The 26,369-nt window shown below is 42.8% G+C and overlaps 1 protein-coding gene across 1 annotated transcript in view; it reads left to right on the top strand.

Annotated features, from left to right (window-relative positions):
* ANTKMT (adenine nucleotide translocase lysine methyltransferase) overlaps positions 1–26,133 on the top strand; it is a 108,817-nt gene extending 82,684 nt beyond the window's left edge. The window contains exons 3-6 of the mRNA XM_086941250.1: positions 16,231–16,335; positions 20,320–20,460; positions 24,373–24,423; positions 24,559–26,133. Coding sequence (XP_086797376.1) covers positions 16,231–16,335; positions 20,320–20,460; positions 24,373–24,423; positions 24,559–24,747 — 486 coding nt within the window. The 3' untranslated portion in view covers positions 24,748–26,133. The remainder of the gene's footprint in view (positions 1–16,230; positions 16,336–20,319; positions 20,461–24,372; positions 24,424–24,558) is intronic.
* The last annotated feature ends 236 nt before the right edge of the window (positions 26,134–26,369 follow it).

Below are 26,369 nucleotides of genomic sequence, written 5' to 3'. Positions count from 1 at the left end.
AAAAACAGGCATCCTTAATTCAAACGTAAAGACCAACACTTCAAAGACTCCTCATATCGAAGTCTCCTCACCGTGATGTCTTGTGTTAAAAATTACTACACCCTAAGTCCCCAAAAAATGGCTGCCAACAATGTCATGATTCTTACCCTAACTTGCCCAAGCCAAAATTGCTGCTGGGTGCCTGAGCAATGCATTCCTACAGGAGCTTCCAAAGAGGAATGAAAACACGAGCAACTCATCACGCTCGGCTCACGCAAGTAAAAACTACGCTTGCCTTGCTGGCATTTACAACTCGCGAGCTGATAGCACAAGGCTCTTCTCAACTGCCCTGCGCCTGACTGACAAGCTTCTCAACTGAGGATCCACGCACCGGCAACCATGAGTCAAATACAAAATGTATTAACCTTCCTATAAATACAGCCGAGTTTAACAATGAATCGTGTTAACCTCCTAAATTAAAAACCTGTAAACACCTCAAGAAGAAACAAATTCAAACAGAACAATCCTATCAAACCCAAAAATATCATCTAAAGAAACGTGTCTGTACATCTTTAAATACCAAACCACTCCAAACCACATAATTACATTTCCTCTCAAAACTTATACTCAACCTTACACTTTCAAACATGTGTGAATAATCATTCTCATACAGAGAACTTATCTATGCATGAGCAGCAACAAAGAAGGAAGATGGCTTGATGTTCGTGAGCAGCCTCCGGGTAGCAATGCGCTTTACAAAACCCAATTTCATTTCATTTCATTCTGTTTTAATGTTCTATCTTGTTTGCTGCTGTGTGTGAGGCAATAATTAGGATATGCATAACATTAGCCTCTTTGACTTGCCATAAAATCAAATGAACTTTATACTGATTTGTAAGGGGAAAAGAAATGTGTTCTTGTAGAGAATGCTTTTCTCAACATCAGTGTTGAAATGTTTAGTGTCTGACATGGTCATTTACTATGATGGGTGCGTTTTACACATAATTCTCTTCCTTCATCTTGTTCCTTCCTTTTTCTCGAGGCTACATCAGGTCCCTCCCTTAATTCCTTCTTTGTATGCTGTCCAACACCTGAATGCTCATTTCCCCTCTCTTTCCCATAGATTTCAAAACTCAGAGCCTGGTTTTAATGATCCCATGCCCATTCTCTTCCATTATTGGCTTCATGACTTCTTGTGGTCTTCTATCGTCCAGGTCCAACCAAGCAGGTTCTCATAATGTGGCAATCTTCCACTTAAGACCCTGGTCCAAAATTCAATTTTCACTTCTTCAACAAAAAAAAGCCTTTTTCCAGTACAGTCTGCTAAACCTGTCAACCACCTGCTGCATAGTGCTATAAAGCACCCTAACAGTTTCCACTATATTGTAGCTTTGTTTGTCCATAACAAACTCCTTGTCTTTTCTTTAGGTTCTAAGTGTGTCAAATGTCTCAGCTTGACAAATCACACAGCAAGCCGTCTTCTATCGCGGAAAGTGCTTGAAACTAATAGCATCATTGAGTCTTATAAAATGTCAAACTCTGCGAGTGGCTCTTCATCACAAAGATTAAAATACTGTTTGCCTTGTACTGGCCAAGATCATATCTCTTACGTACAACTTTACAGCAACTTAGAATTCTCACGTAGCTCCAGACTTTTTGAGTGTCATAAAATGACATCAGTGATTGCCAATGACTGTCCATTCATGTTCAACTGCCACCTTGTATAGCTAATCAAAGTGTGTCTGTATCTTCGCACTGTCTTAAAAAGTGTTCTTTTATGCTAGTCTATCAGTGTCCCAAAATAAATCCCTCAATACAAGTTTTTGCATACAATGGCCCACAAAATGTCCTGGGACGTCATAGAGGGAAACTGCATAAAAAGGCTCCTATCACTTCCTAAATCTGCTATGATTCAAGCCATCAGAACAGAAATAGGCACAAAGTCCTGGGCGATATTAACCCAGATGGCAGTGATCAGATTTTGGAAGAGATTAGAAGACCCTGAAACAAAAAAAGTGGCATACTGGTGTCGCAAAGAAATCCAGAAAAGCGAGCTAAAATGGGCGAAGTCCAGTAGGGATAAAGTGAAGGGAATCTGTAACACTCTTGAGCTCGACTGGGACCTGAGCTCATTGCAAATCACCAGCACCAAAGGTGAATTGAAGCAAAGAGGGAAAGAAGTCTCGAAAATGCTTGATAGAGACTATTTAAGAAAGAAAAAATCAGTGGTACATATGTTAAATGCGTGGTCCCTTGATAATTGGTTCCCCTACCTCGACAGATTACCCAATCGCGGATATAGGCAAGAGATCCTCAGAATTAGAATCGGGATCAACCCATGGTTAATATGCAGAGACCTGAATGTAAAAATGTTAGATAAGGAAGGTCACTGCAAGTGTTACTTGAGGACAAAGGGAGACCCGCTGCATATCTTGTTAGACTGTTTTACACTCCTAGATCTTAGGAAACTTTTGTTGCGTCCTGTCTTCATAAAATATGATGTAAAAACAAGAGCACAGGCAGCCAGTCTCTTAACAGAAATCCCCTACATTGATATCGCAATTGCCCTCGGGAAATTTTTAAAGATGTCTCTGACTGCACTGAGAGATACAGAATAACATGTAGTACTGTATGAGTTCTTAGCAGATTGTAATTGTACGGAGTAATAAGAATAGGAATAGGTTTTATTAGACAAATTAAGTTTTAAGATAACTAACATTTTACTGATTTTTTGTATTTTTGATAATGGTGTGTACGAACCTCGTATATGGACAAAGTTTTAAAAATAATAAGTCATACTCCATTCTGTGCTATTCTAATTGCATTGTTTAAAGACTACGGTCATAATAAACATATATTTTGACTTGACTTGTATAGTTAGTCCAAAGTGAAGTAAGAGTCATAGTTGCAAAGCTAGGATGGTTATGTGGTCTAGTCATTAGTTTGCAGACTTCATAACCAGGAGACCGATGCCTGAATCTCCACCTTCATGCCCACTTGACCAAACTGTGGTGATTATTGTTTAATCTCACTTTGTTCTTTGGGGCGCGCCTAGTGGTGGCTCATTTCACATTGATACTATATAAGAAATGTCCATCAGCGTAAGGCCTAGCAAACCAAGTACAACATTTCAAAAAGCAAGATTAATAAGACCAAAAAGAAGTTGGGTTTATCAGGTTGAAATATCTTTGGTAATTCATTATTTCAAATAAAAGAGAGTTATCTTTGTATTCTAGAAGACAGGGATCCACTAAAATTCTGAAACCAAAGTTATATTTCGATACATCTTCAACTGAAGTATATTTCAAAAAGTAAATCTTTCCCCCCCCAAACAAAATTGCAAAGTCATCATGACAAGTCAATCATAAAAATGTATCCTAACAATTCCATTCAATGCCATTCACACTGGAGGCTAAAGTAGACTGAGTGTTAAAAAAAATAACAATACAGCAAAACACAGAAGGACTGTATTGCTTGAATACTACAAGGCTATCAGTTTGGAACTGGTAAACCAAGCAAAAACGTACGAACTACAAAACATCAACAAAGAGCTATCGCTTGAATATTTCGAAACTAGTAAACCAGTTACTTGTCTAACATTAAACAGCTTAAACGGGAGAACTAATCGTTTTCTGGTCACAATATATAGCTTGCAGTCATTTCCAACAAATGAGCTCTGCACATACCCATTCCTGGCTTGGTGAGGTTATTGCTCCTTTTTTGTACAAGTACCCAAATTTAAATCTGGCATATAGAGAACGTCTATAAGAAGGACTCATCATTTCAAAGTATGGCTCGTAGCCCCTAACAGATTAAATGGAAATATAACTTTGACTACTGGTAGACAGAAGGGTCTGGTCTGTTGTTACATTGGGAGCACTAACACCGAGGCCATCACCAAGCCAGCTTTAGGGTAATGTACAGTAAATACATTGTGGTGCCGGAGAAGTACCAAAGAGATGGCCAGCTCTTTAATAGTTAAGATAATTAACAAATTGTGCCTACTGGGTTCTGAATTCATGCCTGAAAGCTGAACCAAAATACATGAGATCAAGAAGACGTCTACGTTTTCAAACTGGCCTACAGTTAAGCAAGGTGGTCACTGTGAAGATCATGGCACTATTTTCAGCCTCACTGATTAGACAAAAAATACCCTTTTGAGAGTCCAAAACAGACGACCTCTTTATCAAGAGTTTCAACGCTCTGAAATAACCACGAGGAGAGGCATGGCGCCTTTTTTTGTTTTCAAACACATAGCAGGAAATTGACCAGGCCTTCAGTAATCTGTGTGGCTGCAGTTCCATTGGCTGGTACCAGTCAGGCTGACAGCCTTTACAGTGTACTTCAGTGATAGTGGTTTAGGCCTTACCACGTCAAATGACACAAGACTGTCGTAGGAAGTGTCGTATTAGTTTTAACATACTATGGTTAACAGTGGTGCATCACTAGACAAAAGGTTTCTGTGATACAGAGAGAATATGCATTCCTCAAAGACAGTCTCATGCAGAGAAAGGTCAGAAGATAGAAATGGCATTGAGCATTCTTCATATGCGATAGCAGGGTAAAAATTAGCATCTTCCTGGCTGTGACTGCCAGCCTCATCTCGGACTAGTATGTTAAAGAAACTAGTATGTTAAAAAGAATAAAGCTCAGTTGCAAATTGCAGCTGCTGGGCCCTGCCAAAGGTAAAAATAAATACATTATTTTAGAAATAAGATTGGAAGGGGTAGGGGAGCAGTTGTTTTTTTATTTTTTTATTTCTGTAATTTGTTATTGTAGAAAAATATATATTTACATGGAGCATGGTATATACATGGGTGGAGGAAGAGGGAGAAGAAAAGAAAAGAAAAAAGCCCGGGGGGTTCGGTTAGCTGCCAGCTTCCAGTCTCATTGGGTTAGTTGCCAGTCTTTCAAGTTCTGCTTGTCGTTGTCATCTGCCGCCCCTTCGTGTCGCTTAGTTGGCATCCTTGTCCCATGCCCCGTAGAATAGAGAGGATAGAGAAAGATCGAAGAGGAAAAGGAAAGGAGCGTTGCATGTTATGTTCCTTCTGTATGCACATAGACCGGCGAGGTGCACCACCTCGTTGATCGACTAGATACGCCGCCTATGGGGGTTTATGCGATGATAGGTAGGAGTCTAGGGAGCCCCACATGTTCGACTGCCTGTGAGTTTTCGGTGAGTGTTTCGCTGTAATGTTGTCAGCCCCCCTTAGGAAGGTAATCCAGTTAAGCCATGCCTGGGGCGCAGCTTTCGCTGTGTCTTTCCAGTTGCTTAGGACTGTTTTGACTGCAGCCGTCAGCAGTAGGTCGATGAGGTCACGGACTTCTATAGTTGTGACTGATGGGGATGTGAAACCCAGAACCAGGCTTGGGAAATCTATGTGTATGGCTGCTCCTGTGATATCATTAATTAGTGTTCCAATTCTTTCCCAGAAACCCCTAACCTTAGGACAGCTGAAGAGTAGGTATTCCAGGTCTCCCTTCCCCTTGTCGCAGTTCCAGCAGGAATTGCTCTCTCGGATCCCCATGGATGCTAGGCGGGCTGGTGTCCAGTATGCCTTATGTACTAGCCAATATTTGGTCTGGTTTAGAGTCGCCGTTACCTTTTTCCTAGAGGTGGATCTCCATAGCTCTGCTCTCTCGTCCTCACTTAGCACCTTACCTGCTAAAGCTCCCCAGAAATTTGTTACTTTGTCGTTGAGTTTAGTGGATTTGGGGCGTAGGGCTTTGTATAGGTGTGCCACTTGGTGTCCTAGTGTGTTGAGGTTAGCGGCGTGTTGTATGAGTGATGGTGTTAGACTGTTAAGGTTTGCCTTCCAGATTGCTACCTTGATTTTCAGAAAATTGTACAGTTCTATGTTCTGTAGTTTGTGCTCTTCCTTGAGGGTGTCGAAAGTTGCGTGTTTGCCTTGTTTCTGGAGGTCGTAGGCAGTGGAGATGCCATGTCTATACCATGAGTGCATGTTGAGAACCCTATCCCTGTACTTTATTGTGGGGTTGAGCCAGATGGACTCGAATTAACTTTTCCTGATGCTTGTTGGCAATAGTTTGTCAACACTTAGAAGCGCTGTTTATGTGTTCTTTAGGACGGGGTTGTCCTTGATTGCTGGGTGTCGGGTGGCAGTGAGAAGGGTGATGGGGTTCATACCTTTTAGTAGTCCTCGCTCAAGTGTCAGCCATGCGGGGGTGTATTCCTGTCTCGGGTCGAGCCAGTGGAGCCCCTGTCTGGCTATACACGCTACCTGGAATCTTTTGAAATTGGTTAAGTTAAGGCCTCCCAGGTCTTTTGAGAGTCTGAGCCTGTGTAGGCTTATTCTGGGTTTTTTCTCCCTCCACAGAAAATTGTTCAGCATTTTGTCCAGTCTCTTATGGAAGTCTTCTGTGTTTATTAGTGGAAGCATGCTCAGCATATAGTTAACCATTGGTGTGAGCATCATTTTAATCGCTTCCACTCTTCCACACAACGTTGTGAATTTGGGAGACCACCCTTCTACTCTATCCTTAATTTTCTGGAGGGTTGCTTGCTCGTTGTGTTCCAGTGTTGCTCTTAGGTCTCTCTCAAAGAGAAGGCCTAAATATTTTATGGGCTTCTGTTGCCATGTTAGGCCTGACGTTCCTAATACCGTTTTTGTTGTGTGGACGTTCAGCGGTTTGCATTCCGATTTGTCCCTGTTCAGTTTGTACCCCGACACCTGGGCATAATGTTCTATCGTATCCGTCAGTGCCTTGATGGAATTCTCTGGGTCTTCTGTGACTATTAGTACATCATCCGCGTATGCCGCTAACTTGAAGGTTTCTCCCCCTACAGGTATTCCCGCTATGTCTTTGTTGGTTCTGATCATGGTTAGTAGTGGTTCTATGGCTAGTAGGAATAGGGCTGGTGATAATGGGCATCCTTGTCTCGTCCCCCGTCCTAGGTTAAGTATATCTGATGTACCTCCGTTTACTACCACCCGTGCTTTAGGGTCTTTGTAGAGGGCCATTACCATCTTCCTATAGTTTGGTCCTAGCCCAAATTTCCCCATGCATTGGTCTAGGAATGGCCATGACACCCTGTCGAACGCTTTCTCCGCGTCTAAGGCTATCATGACTGCTGCGTTACTACTTTTGGAGGAGTAGTTGATTATGTGGCATAGTAGCCTCGTGTTGTCGTGGGATATACGGTTCTTAAGGTAGCCTACTTGGGAGCTGTGAATAAGCTTAGGTAGATATGCGTTGAGTCTATTTGCAAGTATTTTTGCGTAGATTTTACAATCTACGTTTATGAGTGAGATTGGTCTAAAATTCTACGCCAGGTTTGTGTCCTTCCCTTCCTTTGGTATTAACTGTTATATTTGCTTCCGCCATTGACTATGTCATGCGTCCGTTCGGGAAACACTCCGTGAAGACCTCTTTCATGGTTGGTTTGAGAATGTGCAAGTACTGCTTGTAAAATCCGGCCGTGAAACCATCTGGCCCTGGTGCCTTGTTATCTTTAAGGCTTGCCGTGGCTTTCCCTATCTCATCCTCCGTTATGGTTAGCTTGAGGATGTCACGTTCCTGTTCTGATAGTGTCGGTGTAGATATGCTACCTAATAGTTCTTTGCCTCCATCGTCCTTTAGCATTTCATCTTTCGTGTATAGTCCCTCGTAGAAGTCTCTGAAGACCTCCAGAATGTCTTTGTTTGCAGTCTGGGACTTGTTATGTCTGTCTTTAATGGCCCCTATCGTGTGCTGTTTCTGTTTTCCCCTAAGGTAGGATGCTAGGTTTTTCCCCGCTTTGTTTGCGGTGCACAGGTTAATAGATTTGTACTTATTAATCCAGGTCCCTGCCCTCTCGCTCAGTATTCTATTAAGTTCATACTTCCTTTTAGTCAGGCCCGTGAGGGTGTTCTTATCTTCTAGGTTTGCTATGTGGTTATTCTCCAGGTTTTTAATTTCTTCTTCTAGGTTTGCAATTTTTTTGTTTCTTTCTTTGTTCAGCCTGCCCTTGACTGTCATGACGGTCCCCCTGATGGTGGCTTTTAAGGCGTCCCATAGCAGTTCCCTGTCTGTCTCCGGGGTGTAGTTGATTGTCATGTACTCTTTTATTGCCACCTCTATCTGTGCTTTCGTTGAGGTGTTGGTGAGCAGATTGTCATCAAACCGCCATCTTCGAGTTGGCTTTTCGTTGTGCTTCCTCGATAGGGTTAGGCTTATGTGCGAGTGATCTGATATTGTCCTGGGTCCAATTTCCGTGTGGTCTATGAGGTGGGTGTGTGTTTCTGACATGAGGATGTAATCTATTCGGCTGTAGGAGTTGTGTGGGTTGGAGTAGAAGGTATATTCTCTGGCGTCTGGGTTACTTAGGCGCCATGGGTCCCTCAGGCTGAGTTTGGAGCACAGGTTCTTCAGGATGTTGCCTTTGTTTGGCGTTTGGCTCGGTCTGTGTGGGTGTTGGTCAATCGCTGGGTCAAGAACCTGGTTCATATCGCCAGCGACGACCAGAAGGTCGCCTAGTGGTAGGGTGTGTAGTTGTGCTCCAACCCCCTCCCAGAACGGTTTGTCGTCTGTGTTTGGGCCATATATGTTGGCCACGTGGATTGTTTCCCCCGCTCTTCTTAGGCTAGTCACAAGAGTTCTTCCCTGGGTGTCTGCCTGTGAGTCCACCAATGTTAGTTTGGAGTTTTTGCTGGTGATTGTTACCACCCCATTTTTCTTGTTCTGTGCTGGTGACCCTATAACCTCGCCTACCCAGGTGGCTCCTAGGCGCTTTATGTCCTCTGCTTCCAATCTTGTCTCTTGGAGTACATATATATCGCTCTTAAGCTTCCTGAGGTGTTCGAGCAATTTCCTCCTTTTCACCGGACTATTGAAACCCTTTACGTTTAGGGATACTATCTTGATGTCAGTCGCGAGGCTTGTCTGGTTGTTGTGTGTCGTTTGTGGTGCTTTGCATTTTGCGGTCCGTGTGGCCTTGCTCTGTGTGTATTGCTACGGCCCCCTCCTTCTGGTCCTTGGGTTGTGTGTGGGTACCTGTGCCTACGCCTGCGCTTGATGCTCCTAGATGTCGGTGTAGAGAGAGAGTAGAAGAAAAGAAAGAAAAAGAAAGTAAACCCATGTATGCGCTCCCCGCTCCCCCCAAACTCCCCTGTCCCCCCACCCTCCCCTCCCCTCCCTCCCTTACTTGCTGAGTGGGTGTGCGACAACAAAGTTCCTTTGCACCGCATCATCCCTGAGGTAGAGTTTGTGTTCTTTATTTGGTAGAGCCTTGAAAGTGAAAGAAGGCACAGTCGGTCTCTGTCGCTTCCACTGGGTCGATTGTTCCTGTTGGTTTGGCACTCTTTGTGCTGATGTTGGTTGAAAGCGCACGTGAGCTTGGCTTGGCTTTCCCAGTTCTGCAGTCCGCCAGCATGCTCGTTTTGTTTCAGATGGGGTAGATTTCCAGGCCTGTGCGGCTAGCCCTTTCTCATTTCCATATGACGTTTAGTAGCGTGAGGTAGGCATGTTGTCTTCTAGTTTGTAGTGCGCCCTACTCCGATTGGCCGTTCACCTCGGGTGAGGCACTTCTTTTCGCTGCGCCGGGGCTTTTTGTTTGCTCCATCTCCTCCACCGGTGGTCCTTGCAGGTAGCGTCTCAAATCTCCTGGGCTTTCGAACACCATTGTTTTCTATTTGTCCGTTACCTTGAACCGGGCCGGGCCAACAAAGCTGAAATTGGCGCCTCTTTTCTGCAGGGTTTCTCTGAGGGCTAGGAATCCTTTCCTGGTTTCGACCGTTGGCTTAGAGTAATCCTGGGTCAGCACGATCTTACAGCCTGCCCATGTCAGGTTCTGATTTTTTCTGGCGAAGGCAAAGATGGCGTCAGTTTGGCTCAGTCTCAGCGGGTTGCATATTATTGTTCTTGGTCATTTGCCTGTTGTTGGTTTCCCTGCCGGCACTCTGTAGGCCTTTTGCACCTCGAAACTCCTTTCGAAGGTGATGCCTGTGAGTTTGGGGATCATCTCCTCCAGCATGGCTGAACACGAGCCTGCTTTGTCTTCTGCCCCTTCTGGCACGCCCAGGATCCTTACGTTGCCTCTCCTTGGCCTGTCGTCCTGCTCAGCTAGCTGTTTTTGTATGGCTTTCATGGCCTTCTGCCATTCTGCTATGGCCTTGGTGTTCTCATTGGCTGCGTCCTCCACAGAGCTGATTCTACCTTCTGCTGCTTCCATTCTTATGTTGGTTTTGTGAAGGTCAGCTCTTATTGCCGCCAGCTCAAGTTGCATGTTCTCCACTTTAAGTTTCGTTTCTTTCGCCACCTCATTGCCTTCATTGATTCTTCTTAGGATGGTGTCTAGGGTGGCTGTTTCGCCTTTGGTTTTCAATGGGGATCCTTGATTGTCTATTTTGGGCTTCTTTTGGTCCCCTACCGTTTTCCCTTCGTAGCCAGCCATAGTTCCAATGCCTCTTCTTGACAGAATGTTGCCCAGACGTCCCCCCTTCTGGATCGCCGCTGGTGTGCTTGTTAGGGTTGCCTTTGATGTTGGTGAATAAGTCCCTTTGAGATCTGTATCTGCTGGGCTCTCTAATGTGCCTTGTTCTGGTCTTGGCTTTGGGGCCTGCCAGCGTGTGCTTTGTCTCTTTCACGGCTGTTGCGCCGCTCGCTCGCGAGGCTTGCGGAGCTTTGAGGCTTGGGGCTCGAGTTGGTGTGAGGCGTGTGTTGTTCTTGTTGTTCTTGTTGGGGACCTACTGCTTGCCGGTATCGGACCCTACGTAGGTGCCTTGGCGGTCTTATTCGCAGAGCTTCGCTCTGTTTGAGGGCTTGGGCTGAGCCAGGAAGCGCCTTGCCTCTAGCGTTTAGGGGTGTGTCGCTCTATGCCTCCGCCTCACCTCTGCTTCTTCCATCGCTGTCGGCCGCTTCTGCCTTCCCGGCTTGTGCTCTTTTGCACTTGTGCGACTTCCTTTGCCTTCTCTTGCGTCGGGGGGGGGTGACGGGGGCCGCGGTCGCGGCAGTTAGTGCACTTGTACTATCCCCCTTGCGTTCCGCCTTCCGTCTCTGCCGCTGTCCGAGCACTTGTGCGCTTCTGCGTGCTTGCGTTGCCTTCATGTCTTTGCGCTCCGCCTCTCAGTGCTCCCTTGCATCTGCCAGCCGCCGCCCTCGGGTAGTGTCGCGGTGGGCCCCGCTTTTCCCCCACAGCTGTCGCTTCTGCCTCGTAGCCTTGCAGCTTGGGTTTGATTGATTACAGCATTGGTTTCGGTAGCGGGCACGGTGTGTGCTGTTGGCGCGCCATACTGGGTGTGCACCACTTCCGGCGTACTTTGTTTACTCCCTGCTACACTTCCGGTGATGGCGGCACCCTTGTGTAGCAGAGCTTTCGTTTTCGCTCCCTCTTCTTTGTTATCGGTAAGTGGTGTACGCCGCCGCCTTACGCCTTATGCTTTACCGCTTGTCGGCTCCTTCTGCGGACCCCTTCACTCTTCTTGCTGTCGTGCCTTTCCTCATTCAGCCCTGCAGCCGCTCCGTTCCGCTTCGCACCTCTCCCCCGCTCACCTCCGGCTCTTTTGTTTCCGCACTCACTGTCGCTGTGTCTGGGAGCTCACCGGGGTGTTCGTGTGCGGCTCTCCTACTTCCGTGGATTCTCCTTCTGGTTGCGCTGGCTTTGCCTTCCCCTTACTGACTGGGCGCCATTTTGAGGGTCGCCCCTCGGCTGGGTCTCTGGAGCTACGAGGTCAGATACCTTCGTTTTGCCTCGATTCTGTTCGGCAGCGCTTCAACTCCCTTGTAGCCTTGCTCTTCCCCTGCATGAAACTGGTTCGCTGGGGCTGCACAAACTTGTTTGGCGGGTAGTTATGGCCTTGGTTTGCCTCAGGGGTGCGGAGTGAGTGGACTCAGACGACCGTCCACATATCCGTTCAAGCCACGCCCCCGGGAGCAGTTGGTTTTAAAACATTTTTTTAAGTGAGTTCTAAACTCAGTTAATCCTTTAAGAGTGAACGAAATGTATGTGATTTACAATAGGTGAAAACAGCATTGGATTTGCTTTTGTGTATTGTGTGTGTGTACAAGGATGTCGGGAAGGGGAGGGTACGAGAGGCCATACTTTTTCATTTTTCCCAAGGGCAGCAAACTTTCCAGGGCCGGCCCTGGTTGGACATGGTCTCAGAACTGCCTGAATAGTAGCATCAATCCCTTCCTTCAAGCACCTACAGCTTGTCAGCAGTGCACATTGTACATTCACACAAAGTTCAACTTTTTACATGGTTTTACAGAGCTGTGTGCTCATCTGTAGCATTTAATAAGTAATGTCACTGACTAACCTGCTACTAAACAGGGCCTCCGGCTCAATATGATTTGAACATGCGCTTGTAGGTAGCAGGGAAATGCTTCCTCCGCTGTGCACTGTCGATGCAGCCAAACAATTGTGTTGCACTGTGTCTGTTGACTGTGAGTGGATGAGCCTTGATATTGCCCAGGGCGAGCAGATCAGGCAGCAGCCCCTCTGACTCTCTGGCCATCAACGAACAGATGTAGTGCATGGGAGGGTAAATATAAAGTATGGAAGTAGTGGAAACTGTAATGTGTGCTTCATATGTATGGAAACACCAATAGAGTTGATTGCTTTGTACGCATACCAACATGGAAAGAGCACTGCTATGCCAACAAGGTCACAAGGAGCGCCTTCAACACATCAAAACAACTTGAAGCGTCTCTACTAAGCCAAAAATCAATACCATGGTGCCAGATGCTTTATGATATGCAAAATACAATGAATATAAAATAGAGTAAAATTCTTCCTCCGCCTTCCTCTGAACGTATGACACCAGTCTTCCAAGCACTGCAATGGCTACCTGTAGCTGTATGATCAGGTTCAAGGTATTGTGCACTCATCCCCCCCCCCCCCACAGGAAATGGGCCACTATATTTACACATTACATGTAAGCAATCCAAACAAAATAAGACAATCTGCTTAAGGCTAGCACCACAGATCATCATGCTATCTTACATTCAGTAGTGCACAGGAGTTTCACTTTTTTCAATTCTAGCGCCAGCTTCTAGAACTCATTGCCTGTCAGTATTCTAAACGTTCTGGAAAATGTAAAGTTCAAAAGAGAAACAGAGAACTGTTCTACGTTGTGTTTGTCCTTCCCCTGGAGCATATCTTCTGGCCCTTCCTCCAGATTTGGCTGACTTGAGTCCTTCCACTGCTCAACTTTATGGAACTATCTATTTCTTTTCTTTTTTTATCAGTAAGTGTGCATCTGTCCTCGCAAATTCACCCTTGCGCTCCATGTTTCTCTTTTGTATTCTTCTTCCCCATCCCCATTCCCACTTCATCGTATGCTTCTCTTATGCCACATGTTGAAGTCCCACATGTTGCTCTCTTCCTCGTACGCAGCTTTTTTCTTCCTCCCATCCCACCACTAGCTCACCCCACCAGATCCTCCTTTGCCACCCCCCCAACCGAGGTCCTATTTTTTCATTTTGCACAAAACCTTCTTTATTTACGTTTTACTTAAACCATTGAATAAGAAGCTAGTACATTAGACTGACAATAAAGCCAAGCAATTCTAAGCAATGCTTTAAGCTCACTGTAATCTCTTAGTAAGCCCACAATAGGTCTTTTACAACCAGATAGCAGCTCTCTAGTAGGCGTGACCTAAAAGTTAGCCACATAACTAATTTGAACTACCAGCATACCACAAATTATAAAAATGCATCTCTATATTACACACTTTTCATCCATCACACCACCAAGTGCTGCGTTCCATATTATGATAACTGCACCTCAGTGGTCATCATGCACAACATGGAAACATTTTCTACATAGGCCACGTAGGCACAAAGCACCACAACATACTTCCAACCACACATCCCCATGCTGAACTGTGTTATAGTGCATTTTTGTGTGTTATGTTTGGAGATCATAAAGCGCTATCACATGGATCTAGTTCCATACCTGAACCTGGTCAACAAATCTAAAGCATTCAGTAATATGTGAAGGCCATTAGGCTCCACAAAACGACAGAGAATCATTTTGTTTCAAACCTTGAAAATCAGATGATATAAAGTAATCTTTATTGTTTTATTATTTCAAATCTTACAAATATTACAAATTCATTAAAAAAATGCTGGAGTAATTTAAAAACAATTAATAAAAGCCGTTACACCATATAATTCATTTGATTTCATAAAAAATTACATTTTAAAAGTTTACTCTCCTAGTTTTCTTTTCGCTATTAGTAGGAACCTTACAAAGGTAGCGTTCAGGCTTATATCGTTCGAATGGAGACAGCGTGTCAAGGCCTGCCTGGATGTCCTTATTCCACATGCATTAAGCGGTAATTTGAGTAAGGATCTTCTCTCATTTTGGAGTTCAGGACAAATACATAAAAGGTGGACAATATTCTCCTCACCCTTTTTACAAAGTCTGCATAGTGTACAATCTTCAATGTTTTTCCACGGGGGAAGATGACAAAGTCCCGGCATAATTCCAAATCTCGCTTTAAGTAACACTTGTTTATTTTTTTCAGAACAGGGTGTTTCCAAGTATTGTTGTATTTCCTTTTTTTTGTAACCATTTATTATTGTCCAGGCATGTTTTCTTTTTGTCAGGTTATCTTTGTCGTTTACAAGAGATAAATGGTTTGCAGTTCTATAGATTATTTTTTTGAACGATGCATTGGTTATAGTATTTTCCCAGATTGAAGTAACCGCAAACTCATCTATTGCTTCCTTAAGATAGTTCCATGCAGTTGACTTTACGTTATTATTTCTTTCTTTCCATAGTAGCTGTGATATCTCATTGTCATGGTTATTTTTTATTCGATTCCAGGTTTTAATAAAGTGTCCTTGTCTCGCATAGTATTGGTTGGTTAATCCAAACTCCAGTCTAATTTGTGCAGTCGAGGCATTTGGTGGGAGATGAAATAGTGCCTTATATGTTTTAGCTAGGGCCTTATTTATTATTTCGGTATCCTTTCCCATTAATGCTTCACTGCCATACGTGATAGTTGGTATCAGATGATATAAAAATCATGTAAATCAGAGGACAATTCAGCATGCGGTCACCTTAAAAAAAGAAAAGTTAGCCCTTTCTCTTTGAGAGAATTCTAAAGTCTCCTGCTCTGCTCTATTCTAATTCTAAGTCTGAACTACTTAATTCAGCTCTACACTATATTAAAAGAAACACAAACTCTAACACTTACACCAGTTCTCATAAGACTGTCCAGTAAGGTTGAAACAAGATGGTACAATTACATACTCTAGGTTCTCAGGGTTTCTCACTATTACGTTTTCTATGCGTCCTTCAAACAAATCAATTGTCAACAGGATAAGGTAAATGGACTAGGCTGCACACTGCCACAATCCACTAATACATTCCTTGATACTCACAAATAAAATAAAATATTTCTTCACATGGCAAAGAAGGTAAAAGAACATCATGGTGCACACATTTTAACTCCAGCTCGCTTAGAAATAAAATGTTCTCATGTCATAAAACAGGATGTTGAACAACAGTAAACATTTTAAAATTCAGGCCTGCATTAGCCGTAGTAAATCTAAACATTTAAGCAATATTTCTGTTAACAAATAGCGTTGACTTGTCTATGCGTTATTGTTGTTTTAATGCACACATATAATAAATAAAAAAACATCTCCACATGCTACTCGTGTAGCTAAGAGCTTCAGTGTCCCATTTCGGGGGTAGTAAGCACAATACAAATCTTACAACACAATAATTATGTGCACATCCACATCAACAAGCATGTAAAGCAATAATGTAGTAATATTAATGCTTTGAAAACATAGCATTATGAAAATGAGCATCATGATGAAAGATTTACATACATGACATTGTGAAAGGAGGATGGCAGATGTGTTTTCTCTGTGCAATGTATGTAAAGTACTAGTGCAATATGCTTTACATACAGGGTATGTACCTTTGAACAGTAACGGTTGGCAGATACCTAGGCTATAAATGTAATGTCATGCAGTACCTATTAAGCCGCTTTTGCCATCCCTTCGACTTCATCCACAGTATCTTTATGTCTCTGTGCTCCAATAATCGCTAATGAAACCTTTAATTCATCCCTTCAACTTTTCATGTGAGCCTGAGTGAGGGTCTATGTTAAGATGTATTTTGAGTAAAGATAAATCTGTTATTGATTGTGTGACGGCCTTCTAGGGACTTTATCAGGATCTGCTAGGGGATATTTGATGGCCTCCTGGGGGAAATGAGAGACTGCTGGGGATATGTAAGTTTTCCCTGGTGATATGGAAGGTATCTGACCTTTCTATTCTCACTTCCAGGTGCCATACATGCCTGCAAGTACAGGGCAAGTCAAGAACGTAATGGCCCTGTTGCATGGCCGCACCGGCAAGATGGTGGATTTAGGCTCTGGCGATGGAAGAATTGTAAGAGAAGCACCCACTGTCCAAGGAGTTAACAACTGAAAGAGCATGTGTGTATCATTTACACCTGTCTAAATTAAAAACTATAAAATAATCACAACTGGAATTTTTAAATCAACCCCAAATCCATAAAATTGAGAATATGTTTATTTTTTACAATAGTGCAACCATGACTAATCAATGATGAAGGTGTATAATAGTTTGTTAATGCACATTGGGTCAAAAAAACATGCAGGCGGCCAACCTACTAACTGAAATGCCCACTATTGACATTGCAATTGCCCTAGGAAAATACATAAAGGTGGGAAAGCGCGTACTAAGAACCAGGAGTAATCTGTAGGACTGTATGAACCTTAAAGCAATGAAAAATATACTTGAAATAAAGGAAATGAAAGTGTTTTAATGCGATAATAAGTTTTATTTTAAGTGCAATTTTATTGGCGTTGGTAAACGTATAAGGGTGCGTAAGAGTTTCAATTGATATTGGAATATTTTGTACAATGTCTTTATTACCTTTTATGTGAATATTTTAAACTTGTGGTACTGCCTCTTGCACCTGTTTAAAGATTATGATCATAGTAAACATATCTTTGACTTGACATGTGTGTGTGTGAAATGCCATTGGGATGCACAAGTTGAGAATCTTCGACCAATCGTGGTCTCAGTTGTTAACCAAGCAAGTCATGATTGACTTGAGCCTTAGTGCCTATGCAAAAGACAACAATAGCAACATGTTGCCCGCTCATATGATTTTCGGCAGTCACAATGGTCATTTGGTAGTTTTCATATATTCTCAGTAACCACAGAAGAGCTGAGCTGCTCTTGTACAGAAAATAGGAAAAATAAACAACTAAAAATAGTGCTTGCTAACATTGTTTAAAAGGCACAAAATCCCAATAATTATGTTACACAGGCTCGATATATATCAGCAAATACACGAAGATTGAATTACCTAGTTGTTATAATGATTCAATGATGTATAAGATCCAATGGTGATGTATGGCGCACACCGGAGGGCATAACCCAGTAGTCTACAAAGTTTTGCTATTCCAGTTCTGATAGATCAGCCTACACGAGGAAGAGGGAGAGTGGGAGTGAAGGGACAGTGGGATCTGAGTTAGTAATGTCTGTTTGTCGCAAACAAGTTCAACAAATTACCAGCTTCAAAAAGCCTGTTAAGCAAGAATAGTCCCTCCTCTACCATTGTGGAAGACAACGAGAGGTGTTTGTGCACCTTTATCATACTATAGAAGCAATCTTCAGAAAAATTCACAGTTCGTTTTGGTTATTAGGCAGTGCTGTACTGACACTGCCAGATAGGCCAGCTTGAAGGTGCTATAGTGTTGGCTGATTTTTTTGGTATTGTCACGGACAGTGGGACCAAAAGAAATAAAAAAAAGTACATCCCTCACGCTGGATCGTTACAGCAGGCCCATTTGGCAGTTTCAAACTGCTCGACAGGTCAGTCAAACACTGTTACAGGGTCACTTTCACAAAGCAAGGCCTTCAGATCTTCAGTTCATGTTCTTGGTCTATTTTGTATTGAAATTTCATACTAATTTATGACTAAACAAGATGACGATTCAGATGGCACTGGGAGAAGATATGTTCTCAGCTGTCCTTGTCTATGTCCTTAAGCGCTTCAGTGCTTTCTGGCTATCATTTACTGAATAAGATTGTTGAATAAACCTTTTAGTCAAAGCAAAGGCTAAAATATGTAATCAGGTCTTTATTTTTAACTGTCTCCCCTTCTTCCAATCCAAGATCATTTGTGTCAGTTACAAATACTCCCTCAACCATTCAACATTAAATTCACACACTCACTTGGGCTTCCAACACAGTGACATGGTATTAATTAACCCTGGGCAAAGCACTACGCTACGCTCGCGTAGTTTGCGAAGTTTGCACTACTTCTCACTATGCGAATTGCACGTAGCACAGTGCAAAACACGCCTAGCGTAGTGCAGCATCATGTTTTGCTTGCTCGCGGTCCTCAGCGTCAAGTTGGCGACTGCGAGCAAGCAAAATGACATCCCGGCAAGACTTTTTCCTCGTTCGCTATCAGCAACATCAAGTTGCCGATTGCGAGCGTGGAAAATAAACCTCCCGGTGAGATTCTCAATGCGGGGAGGTCAGGTTTCTCATTGCGAGTGGTCCCATATGCTTACGACTGCTCGCGATGAGAAATTACCAGTCCGCGTTGAGAAAGCTGGTGCTCGAGTAAAAATCTACTCGAGCAGCAGTAAAAGACAGCTTGCACTGTGCAAGATGGTGTTATCAATGATTGCACAGTGCCGACAAGCATCCGTCACTGTGCAATCATCACGAGCAGCGTACTACGCAGTTCGCGTAGTGCTACGCGTAGTACGAAGTGCACTTCGCGTAGCTACGCGTAGCGCTACTTCGCGAACTTCGCCCAGGCTTAGTATTAATATTCCAAAAACAATTCCAGTTCTAGATAAAACATATGAGCTGCAACATATCGTCTGTCTTAAAACGTACTCAAAGGACCAAAAGAACTAAACCAAAAAGAACCTCAAAGTTAGGGGAACAAACGCGTTAGCTTTCTTTACTCCTGCATCAAACTTAATCAGACACCTTCCTATCATCAGCCACACATCTCATTGTAGCTCTCCAAAATATGAAGAATCCTCATTCATAAGTACAACAAGTTAAGACACAGCCTGATCATGGACACACTTAGGACCTTATTTAGAGTACAGCAGATGAGATACGCCATCAAAACTTGGTCAGTTGCTCTAATAATATGACCAACGAGACATCCACCACATTAGTAATGGAGCATCCTGTCCGCAGGCTCTAAAGAAGACCTCGGTGCTCACCATAGCTAATTGCATCAAAACTCACATTTAAAAAAACTGCAACCTTCTTTAATCTTCTCTTGGTTGTGCACATCTTTCTTAAAATTTAGCTACCCTTTCCACATTCCAGTTGTTCGCCAACTTCTACTTCAACAGTTTCCCCACACTTGTAAAACATTTACAAGTTCCAACCACATAGACAAACCTTTGCTTACACATGGTGGCCTGTAGGCATACAACCAGTTACCTTCCTGCATATCACTTTTCTAAGAAGTTCTCTTGTCTTCGGGGTTTTCTTTATAAACTTTCCAGGCGGGTTACCCTTTATTCTCATTGGTTTTAACACCACCTCTTCCTCTTCTCCGACAAAAATACACCAGGTTGCATAACCAGCCCGGGCACAAACTGGCTATCCACTGTCCCTTTTAACAATTTAAAATGCAATTGTGCTGTTATAAAGAAAGGTGTAGTGTGATATGCAACTGAAGCACAGTTGTTGTTTATTGAATTGAAGATTGTACTTCCAAGTGAAAACTATCTTTAATAAGCCGGTTTAACCTCACAACGAGACTGCTCGCCAGTGAGTGATACCAAAGCCTTCCATGCTTGATTCCAGTCCTCTGCAGGAAATCATTTATCTCATCAGTTGTATGGGAAAACCATTTGTCAGAGATTAGTTCAATGGGCCAACATTTTCTAGCAAAAACCTGTAGTAGAAATTGATGACAACAGTTGTGCTTGCTTCACAAAACCCAATTGCAACACACACCCAGTATCACTGTATTGTTTACCTAGCACATGCCTAAGTTATAAAGACTACTTTGGTTTACTGGATTAAGCAGCAGCTCCTGCACTTTAACACAGCTCCATTTTCTGGTGAATAATAGCATATTCAGGTTTACCAATACACAATTCTCCTGGTGAAAGCTGAAACTGAAAAATGTATTTTAACATTGAAAACGGTCCTACATCATCCACGACAGTCCCTCATTCTGGTAGTTATATAGAAAGGGCTGCCTCACAACAAGCACTCTATCATCCATTTCAGAGATGCCACAGTAAAGACAGTAGGCAGGGGCTTTTTGGTTGTTGTTCACATCAAACACACACGTCTACTAACTCTCTGTAGAACATTCATACATTTCCAATCTGTCTTTGCTCCTAGGTACTGGAGGCCTGTAGGCGGGGTTTCAAGCCAGCGGTTGGCTATGAATTGAACCCTTGGCTGATCCGTCTGTCCAGCTTTTATGCCTGGAGGGCAGGCTACAGCCGTGAGGTGTCTTACCTTCGCAAAGACCTGTGGAAAGTAAGTGCCTGTATCATATCCCTGCCATATTTGGCAGTTGTATCCTATTGTTCAATTTCTACTGACCAATGTTCTTTGTTTAAACTAAACCATCTGTAGTATTGAAGTTATAGAGACTTATCACACAGTGTACCACAGATGGATCTTAGTAACGTTTTTTAAAAAGTTTGAATAATATTTATATAGGAACTGAAATCAGAAATACTTTAGAGACACTGTAAACTGTAAAAAGCAAGAAAGAAACTATGGGAAAACTACGAGTAGTTCTAACATTTTTAAAGTGTTAAAAAATAAGCGCCATGCTATTCCTTGTCTGGTTTAATGACTAAATGTAGTTATCACTGTTCTCATTAATTATGCTTTTTTAGGGTCTTTATGCTTGTCAGTTTAAGTCTTTAACATAGGGGACAGCTTTTTTGCTTGGTAGTTTCTAAGTGAGCTTCAAGCACTTTCATCCGCTCATCTATTGACTATATTTTCTAAAATAATCTAACTTTAGGAGTTAAGCTCTTTTTTTGTACCTTGCTAGCTTGGTTTTACAACCCCTCATTTGTCAAATGAGTAGGAAAAATTCAATAGACTTTATTCCTGGAGAACTATTAATCATGACCTCTTTAGGGTGAAAGATGTCAGTTTTGCAGGTACCCTCTTAGTTGGAAATGAGGCAGCTAGATGTGGCTGGTCTGTCTGGGAGAACCCCTTTCAAGATGGATCCGTTCTGGGTTTTAAATATGTTACATCCATTTGGGTAAAGAGGCCCTAGTGAGGGTTAGAGCTCTAAGATCAGGGCACATAGATCCAGGTTGTTATAAATGCTGTAGTCCATCAGTTGAGGTGTGTTCTGAGGCAGTTTCTAAAGCTCCTACCTAGTCTTCATAGCATGCATTATTTTCTAAACTTGATTGGATGTTCTCTTGAGTGAGGATTTCCAATTTGGTAGGGCTGTGCGTCCAAGCTGCCTTGTGTAATTGTATTTCTTCTCTTAACACTCCACATTTTGATGGCTGCTTTTGTTGTGGTTCCCATATTAGGAATAGCTGTTACATTTTAGAAGTGTTACACACCTGAGATGCTCCTGATGACATTTCTAAACGTGTCACTAAGATACAGAGTATAAAGTTCCAAGATCGGCTCAATTCTGTGACTATGGACCTGCCCTTTTTTCACACATTGTATTATATTGTAATTGCATTTGTATAGTGCTTATTACCCCTGACGAGGCGTTGAATCGCTTTTTCGGCGAGTAGCACGCTACTCCGGGACCCATAGAGGATTAGTGTTGAATTATTATAGTGAAACATGCAAGTACATTGTACGTGGTGGATAGGTTAGTCAGTTATTTGGATTCAAATATATTCTACTGTGAAACAAAATGTATAGGCCATTAAATTCATTTGACAGGTATGCATCAGCCTCAGATGCAGTTGTTTTATTGGTATGTTGATTAGGTATACCTGAAGAATTATTCTGGTGTCTTTTTGTTGATGAATCTAACAATCTTTGTTTTTTTAACTTGTAATGGGAGTTTGGGGTACCAGCAACAGTATTTAATTAAGTGAAGATAATTTGGAGTGGCAATAGGATACGCGTACACATTTTGTAAATGCATTTCACTCAAGTAAATAGATGCCGTTGTAGGCTGTCCCACTTCACTGGTGTATCAACACTTGACTGTAATCAGGTCCTTGATTATACTTTTTTTCAGTGCACAGTAGTGTGGTCAAGTAGATTACTTTAAAAATGGTGTATGCACTGAAATTACCACTTTCCACATACCTGCAACTTCAGGTTAGCAAAGAATGCCTGCCAAAGGTTGACCAACTTGGGCACATCTTTGAATGTCACAAAATAAAAAACCACATTTGTCGGATCTCCCTAATTCTATTACTTGGTACGCTTGATTGTTCTACTCTGAGTGTGGTCCAGAAGGCATAAGTCAGATTATAGAGTGGCCCAGAAGCTTGAGACAAATAAGGGGCACTTGATATCAGCAATAGCACTTCCGAGCCCCTGCCTAAAAGCTGCAGGAGAACAGAGTACCGGAGAATGCATGAACTGAAATGGCATCTGTCACCTTTGGTACCATCAGTGGTGGCCCGCACGAATCGGGGGTGGCGGGATGGCGGTGCCTGCCGCTTTGTGCATGTAAATGCAATACATGCATTTTTAACCTTGCGGCGGGTGTTGTTTGAAGCAGGATGCAGAATACGGGATGTGACCGCCAGGGTGGTGGTCACATCCTAATTTGCATGAAGAGAACTCTACTTCGGGGTGGCAGATGGACGCAGGTCCGTCCGCCATCCTCCGCCACCCTGATGACCCCCTAGGTAAGCTGCAATTCTGGGCTTCTCTTTTTCTTTAGTAAATCTCTGTATGCGCTCACAATCATAAAATACTTGCTTGTTGTACATGATTTTTGGTTCGGTTATTAAGATTTTGGGTTCTAAAAAAGCCTCCTGCAAACAGATATTGTGATATCCAGCTTCAACATACTAGCCTCACGTGAGAGGTAGTCCTGTATGGTAGTCCTGTATAATATCTCTTGACAGGCCCGCCTCATTATTCTTACAGTTAGCCAACCCCAATAGTACTGGACTTCCTCTAATATGATCTTCTAAGTAAGGAATGCCCAGCTCTTCGTGGCAAATTAAGTGCAGCATTGATATGGGTGCTAAAAGAAGTTTCCTAAGGAACCTGTCTTCTTCAGTCTGGATAGCCACACAATGCGAGATACCCCACACCTCGACTCAGAAATACACTGTGGCTTATATATTTGCAAAAGAGGAATGAGTGAACCTCCCCTGTTTGGTTGCGGGCAACTATATAAGGAACCAAATGCCCCTGACACCTTTGTCCTGTGCTGCGCAATATTAATGACTAGGGCCCAGATGTACGACCATTTTTTGCGGTCGCAAAAAGGAAATCAAGCCGCTTGCTTCCGCAAAAAACTGTTTTTTAACTACTTCAAGTAGGTGGTAAACCACTCCCAGGGACCTGGTTGCCCTTAAAAAAATGAAACTGAAACTGAAAAGTTGTATTTTTCTTTTATAAATGCATCCCGTCTTCCAACGGGATGTAGTTAAATAAATAAACTGCTTTATTGAAAATGCAGTCACAGACATGATGGTCTGTTGACCCCAGCAGGCCACCATCCATTTGAGTGCTAGCCATTCCCAATGGAATCGCAAATTGTGCTTGCCTCATGAATATTGATGAGGCATGCAATTTGCGACCCTATTGATGAGTAGCAATTCTGCGCAATTTCGACTCTCTAAACTGAATGGTCGTACATCTGGCCCTAGGACCCCGTAGCTGTAAAAGCGACCCCCAAATAAGAAAGGAAGTGTTTATGCTGCTCAAAAAGTAGGTGCCAAAAGATAGGGTCAAGAGCAGTTTGCTCCTTCGACCACAAGCCATAATGTGAGACTTAGTGAAGTTTGTACGTAAATCCAAAGACGCCATTAAGACCACAAAGGCAAGCACCAGCAGACGCAGAGCCTTTGGTGTACATGCCATAAGCACTGTGTCGTCCGCATAGAGGAGTGTGGGTAGCAATAAACCTTTGATTTTGGGTACATCTGGGGTAATAATAATTAAAAAAGGATACAGATTATTAATGTATAAAATATAAAAAATGGGGGCCGTCAGACACCCCTGTTTTACTCCATGATTAATATCTATGTCTCCAGCTGTTATAAGTATTCTGGGGTCCTTCTGGACCTGTTGACATTTCTAAACAGCCAGGAATAAGGCAGAGAGCCTTGATGAAGTTTTACAATTTCAGGTATTAAATGTGCATTCCAAAAATAGTAATGCTAGGTATGTGAGGAATCATTAAGTTATTGTTCCATTTCCTCCTAAGGATGTACAAGCCCTTTTACCGACTGGGTACATATTCTCTTTACTTTGCAGGTCAAGCTGCACGACTGTCGCAACATTTCAGTTTTCTTGGCTCCCAGCGTGGTATGTTAGATTTACTTTCATTTCTACCAGAGATAATACAAAAAACTGTGATTGACCGCTCCGAATTGTAATAGCTGTATTTTGGAGATGTATAGATAATTCATCAACAAATCTATGTTACTTTCTGTCCCACAGCTGGAGTTACTGGAGTCCAAAATGCTGGCAGAGCTCCCAGACGGTGCACGTGTGGTCACAGGGCGCTACCCGCTCCCAACCTGGGCTCCAAGCAGCATCCTGGGACAGGGTGCAGACAGAGCCTGGGCCTATGATGTAAAGACGGTACGGCAAGCTGGGTTGGGCCAGCTTGCAGGGACAGCGGTCTAACACCCAGTACCTTTCCTGGAGAAGCAATAAGTCCAGGATTCTGAAAGAAATTATAGAAGTTGTGACCAAAGGCATTAGGTCTGTTTCTTTCAGTGCTGAGGCTGGGCTTTATCTGACTTTTATTTCATGTCTAGCAATATATTCTTTATTGCAGATGTCTGCCCATCTCTATGCAACAAACAACAAAGTGATGGGAGGAATGCTTGATTTAATCTTAGCCAGTGGCTGTTGCTCAGGATGTATCCTAGGCCATCGTTTTTTTTGCACAAAGTGCCACTTTAGACATAGATCCGTCATATGTTCATCATTCTTGGTCCTGCCGCAGTAGGAACATTATACCCCGAACTGCCAGGTCAGGTCCATCTGGGCAGGAACTCCATTAACCGGTCTCGACCTATTTAGGTCTCGTCAGTGAAAATAGCATCAGTTTCCTGGTATCATGAGCACAGGAGCAACATCTGGGTATACTCGTCACATTTATTGCATCTACTGAAATAAACAAGGCGATGGACGGAATGTTTGAATTAATCTCAGCCACTGATGACCACTTGGGGCCACATTCCAGGCCATTGCCTATCTGAATGTGCCTTAGAGGCAGTAGTTAGGCCACCCTGAAGTATTTGTCTCAGCACTCTACATGCCCCTCTGTTGTCCTCTACAACAAGAGTGGCTCATCTCACTTAAATTCTCTTTATGTCTGTGGTTTTAACTTTGCACTTACAATTGTAAAGGACAAGCCTCTTTTACATTTTTAGAATGGTGATTTTACAGTAGCCCAGTCTTGTCAAACATCCTCTCTGGTTATGTTTTTAAGATGTAGATATTTCAGTAGTTCAAATTGAGCTAAAGGGCTTCATTGCAGGTAGTAGAAGCCAATTCCCAAACTCTTAGATAGTTAATATGCTTGTAATGCACGCCCTCTTGAAATGGACACTGACAACACAAACACGAATTTAATCAAAGACTTATTTTTGAGTACTTCAACATGGTCCCGTGGGGTCTGTCTGGAATCTGACAGCTACAGTAGAAGCAACTGCAACTGTGGCTGTTCTGAGCCTTTTTGCCCTATTCCAATGCATTCTGGTACATCAGGGATGCACCATTAAAAAAGGTTGAAATCGAACTACCTCACAGTGCAATGGCTGAACAATCCCAAGGTGCCTTTGTCAATTAATGTCTGGTTGCCACATTTTGTCCCATTTTGCAAAGTAGTTACTTACCTCTAACGAGGATTGTCAATGACAGGATTTTCTCTGACATATAGAAAAAAATAGAATATATACATATATGTTTGGAACTGTCAGGACGTATTTTATAATACATATTTTCAAATTGAAAACCACTTTAGTAAGAAAATATACCAACGGGGGAAACATTTACTGTCTTTTTTTAAAATATAATCCTAAAAGCCAAATTAGGCCACTGTAGAGGTATGGTTCTTAAAGAAGATGAAAGCAGAAGTGATAGTCCTACATTTAAAATGCACAACCTATGGAAAACTTACCCTGCCACTGTACAAACTCAGGAAGATGCCATATGCCTAGCATACCCCTAGCGTAGACTGTGGGGTAGTTTGTTTTTCCTAAATGGAACAGTAGGGATACCACATCCCAATACTAACA

Source organism: Lissotriton vulgaris, chromosome 10 (assembly GCF_964263255.1).
Source record: "Lissotriton vulgaris chromosome 10, aLisVul1.2, whole genome shotgun sequence".
Classification (NCBI taxonomy): domain Eukaryota; kingdom Metazoa; phylum Chordata; class Amphibia; order Caudata; family Salamandridae; genus Lissotriton; species Lissotriton vulgaris.
Note: the sequence above shows the minus strand (reverse complement) of the source record. Positions and strands in the feature narration are given on the sequence as shown.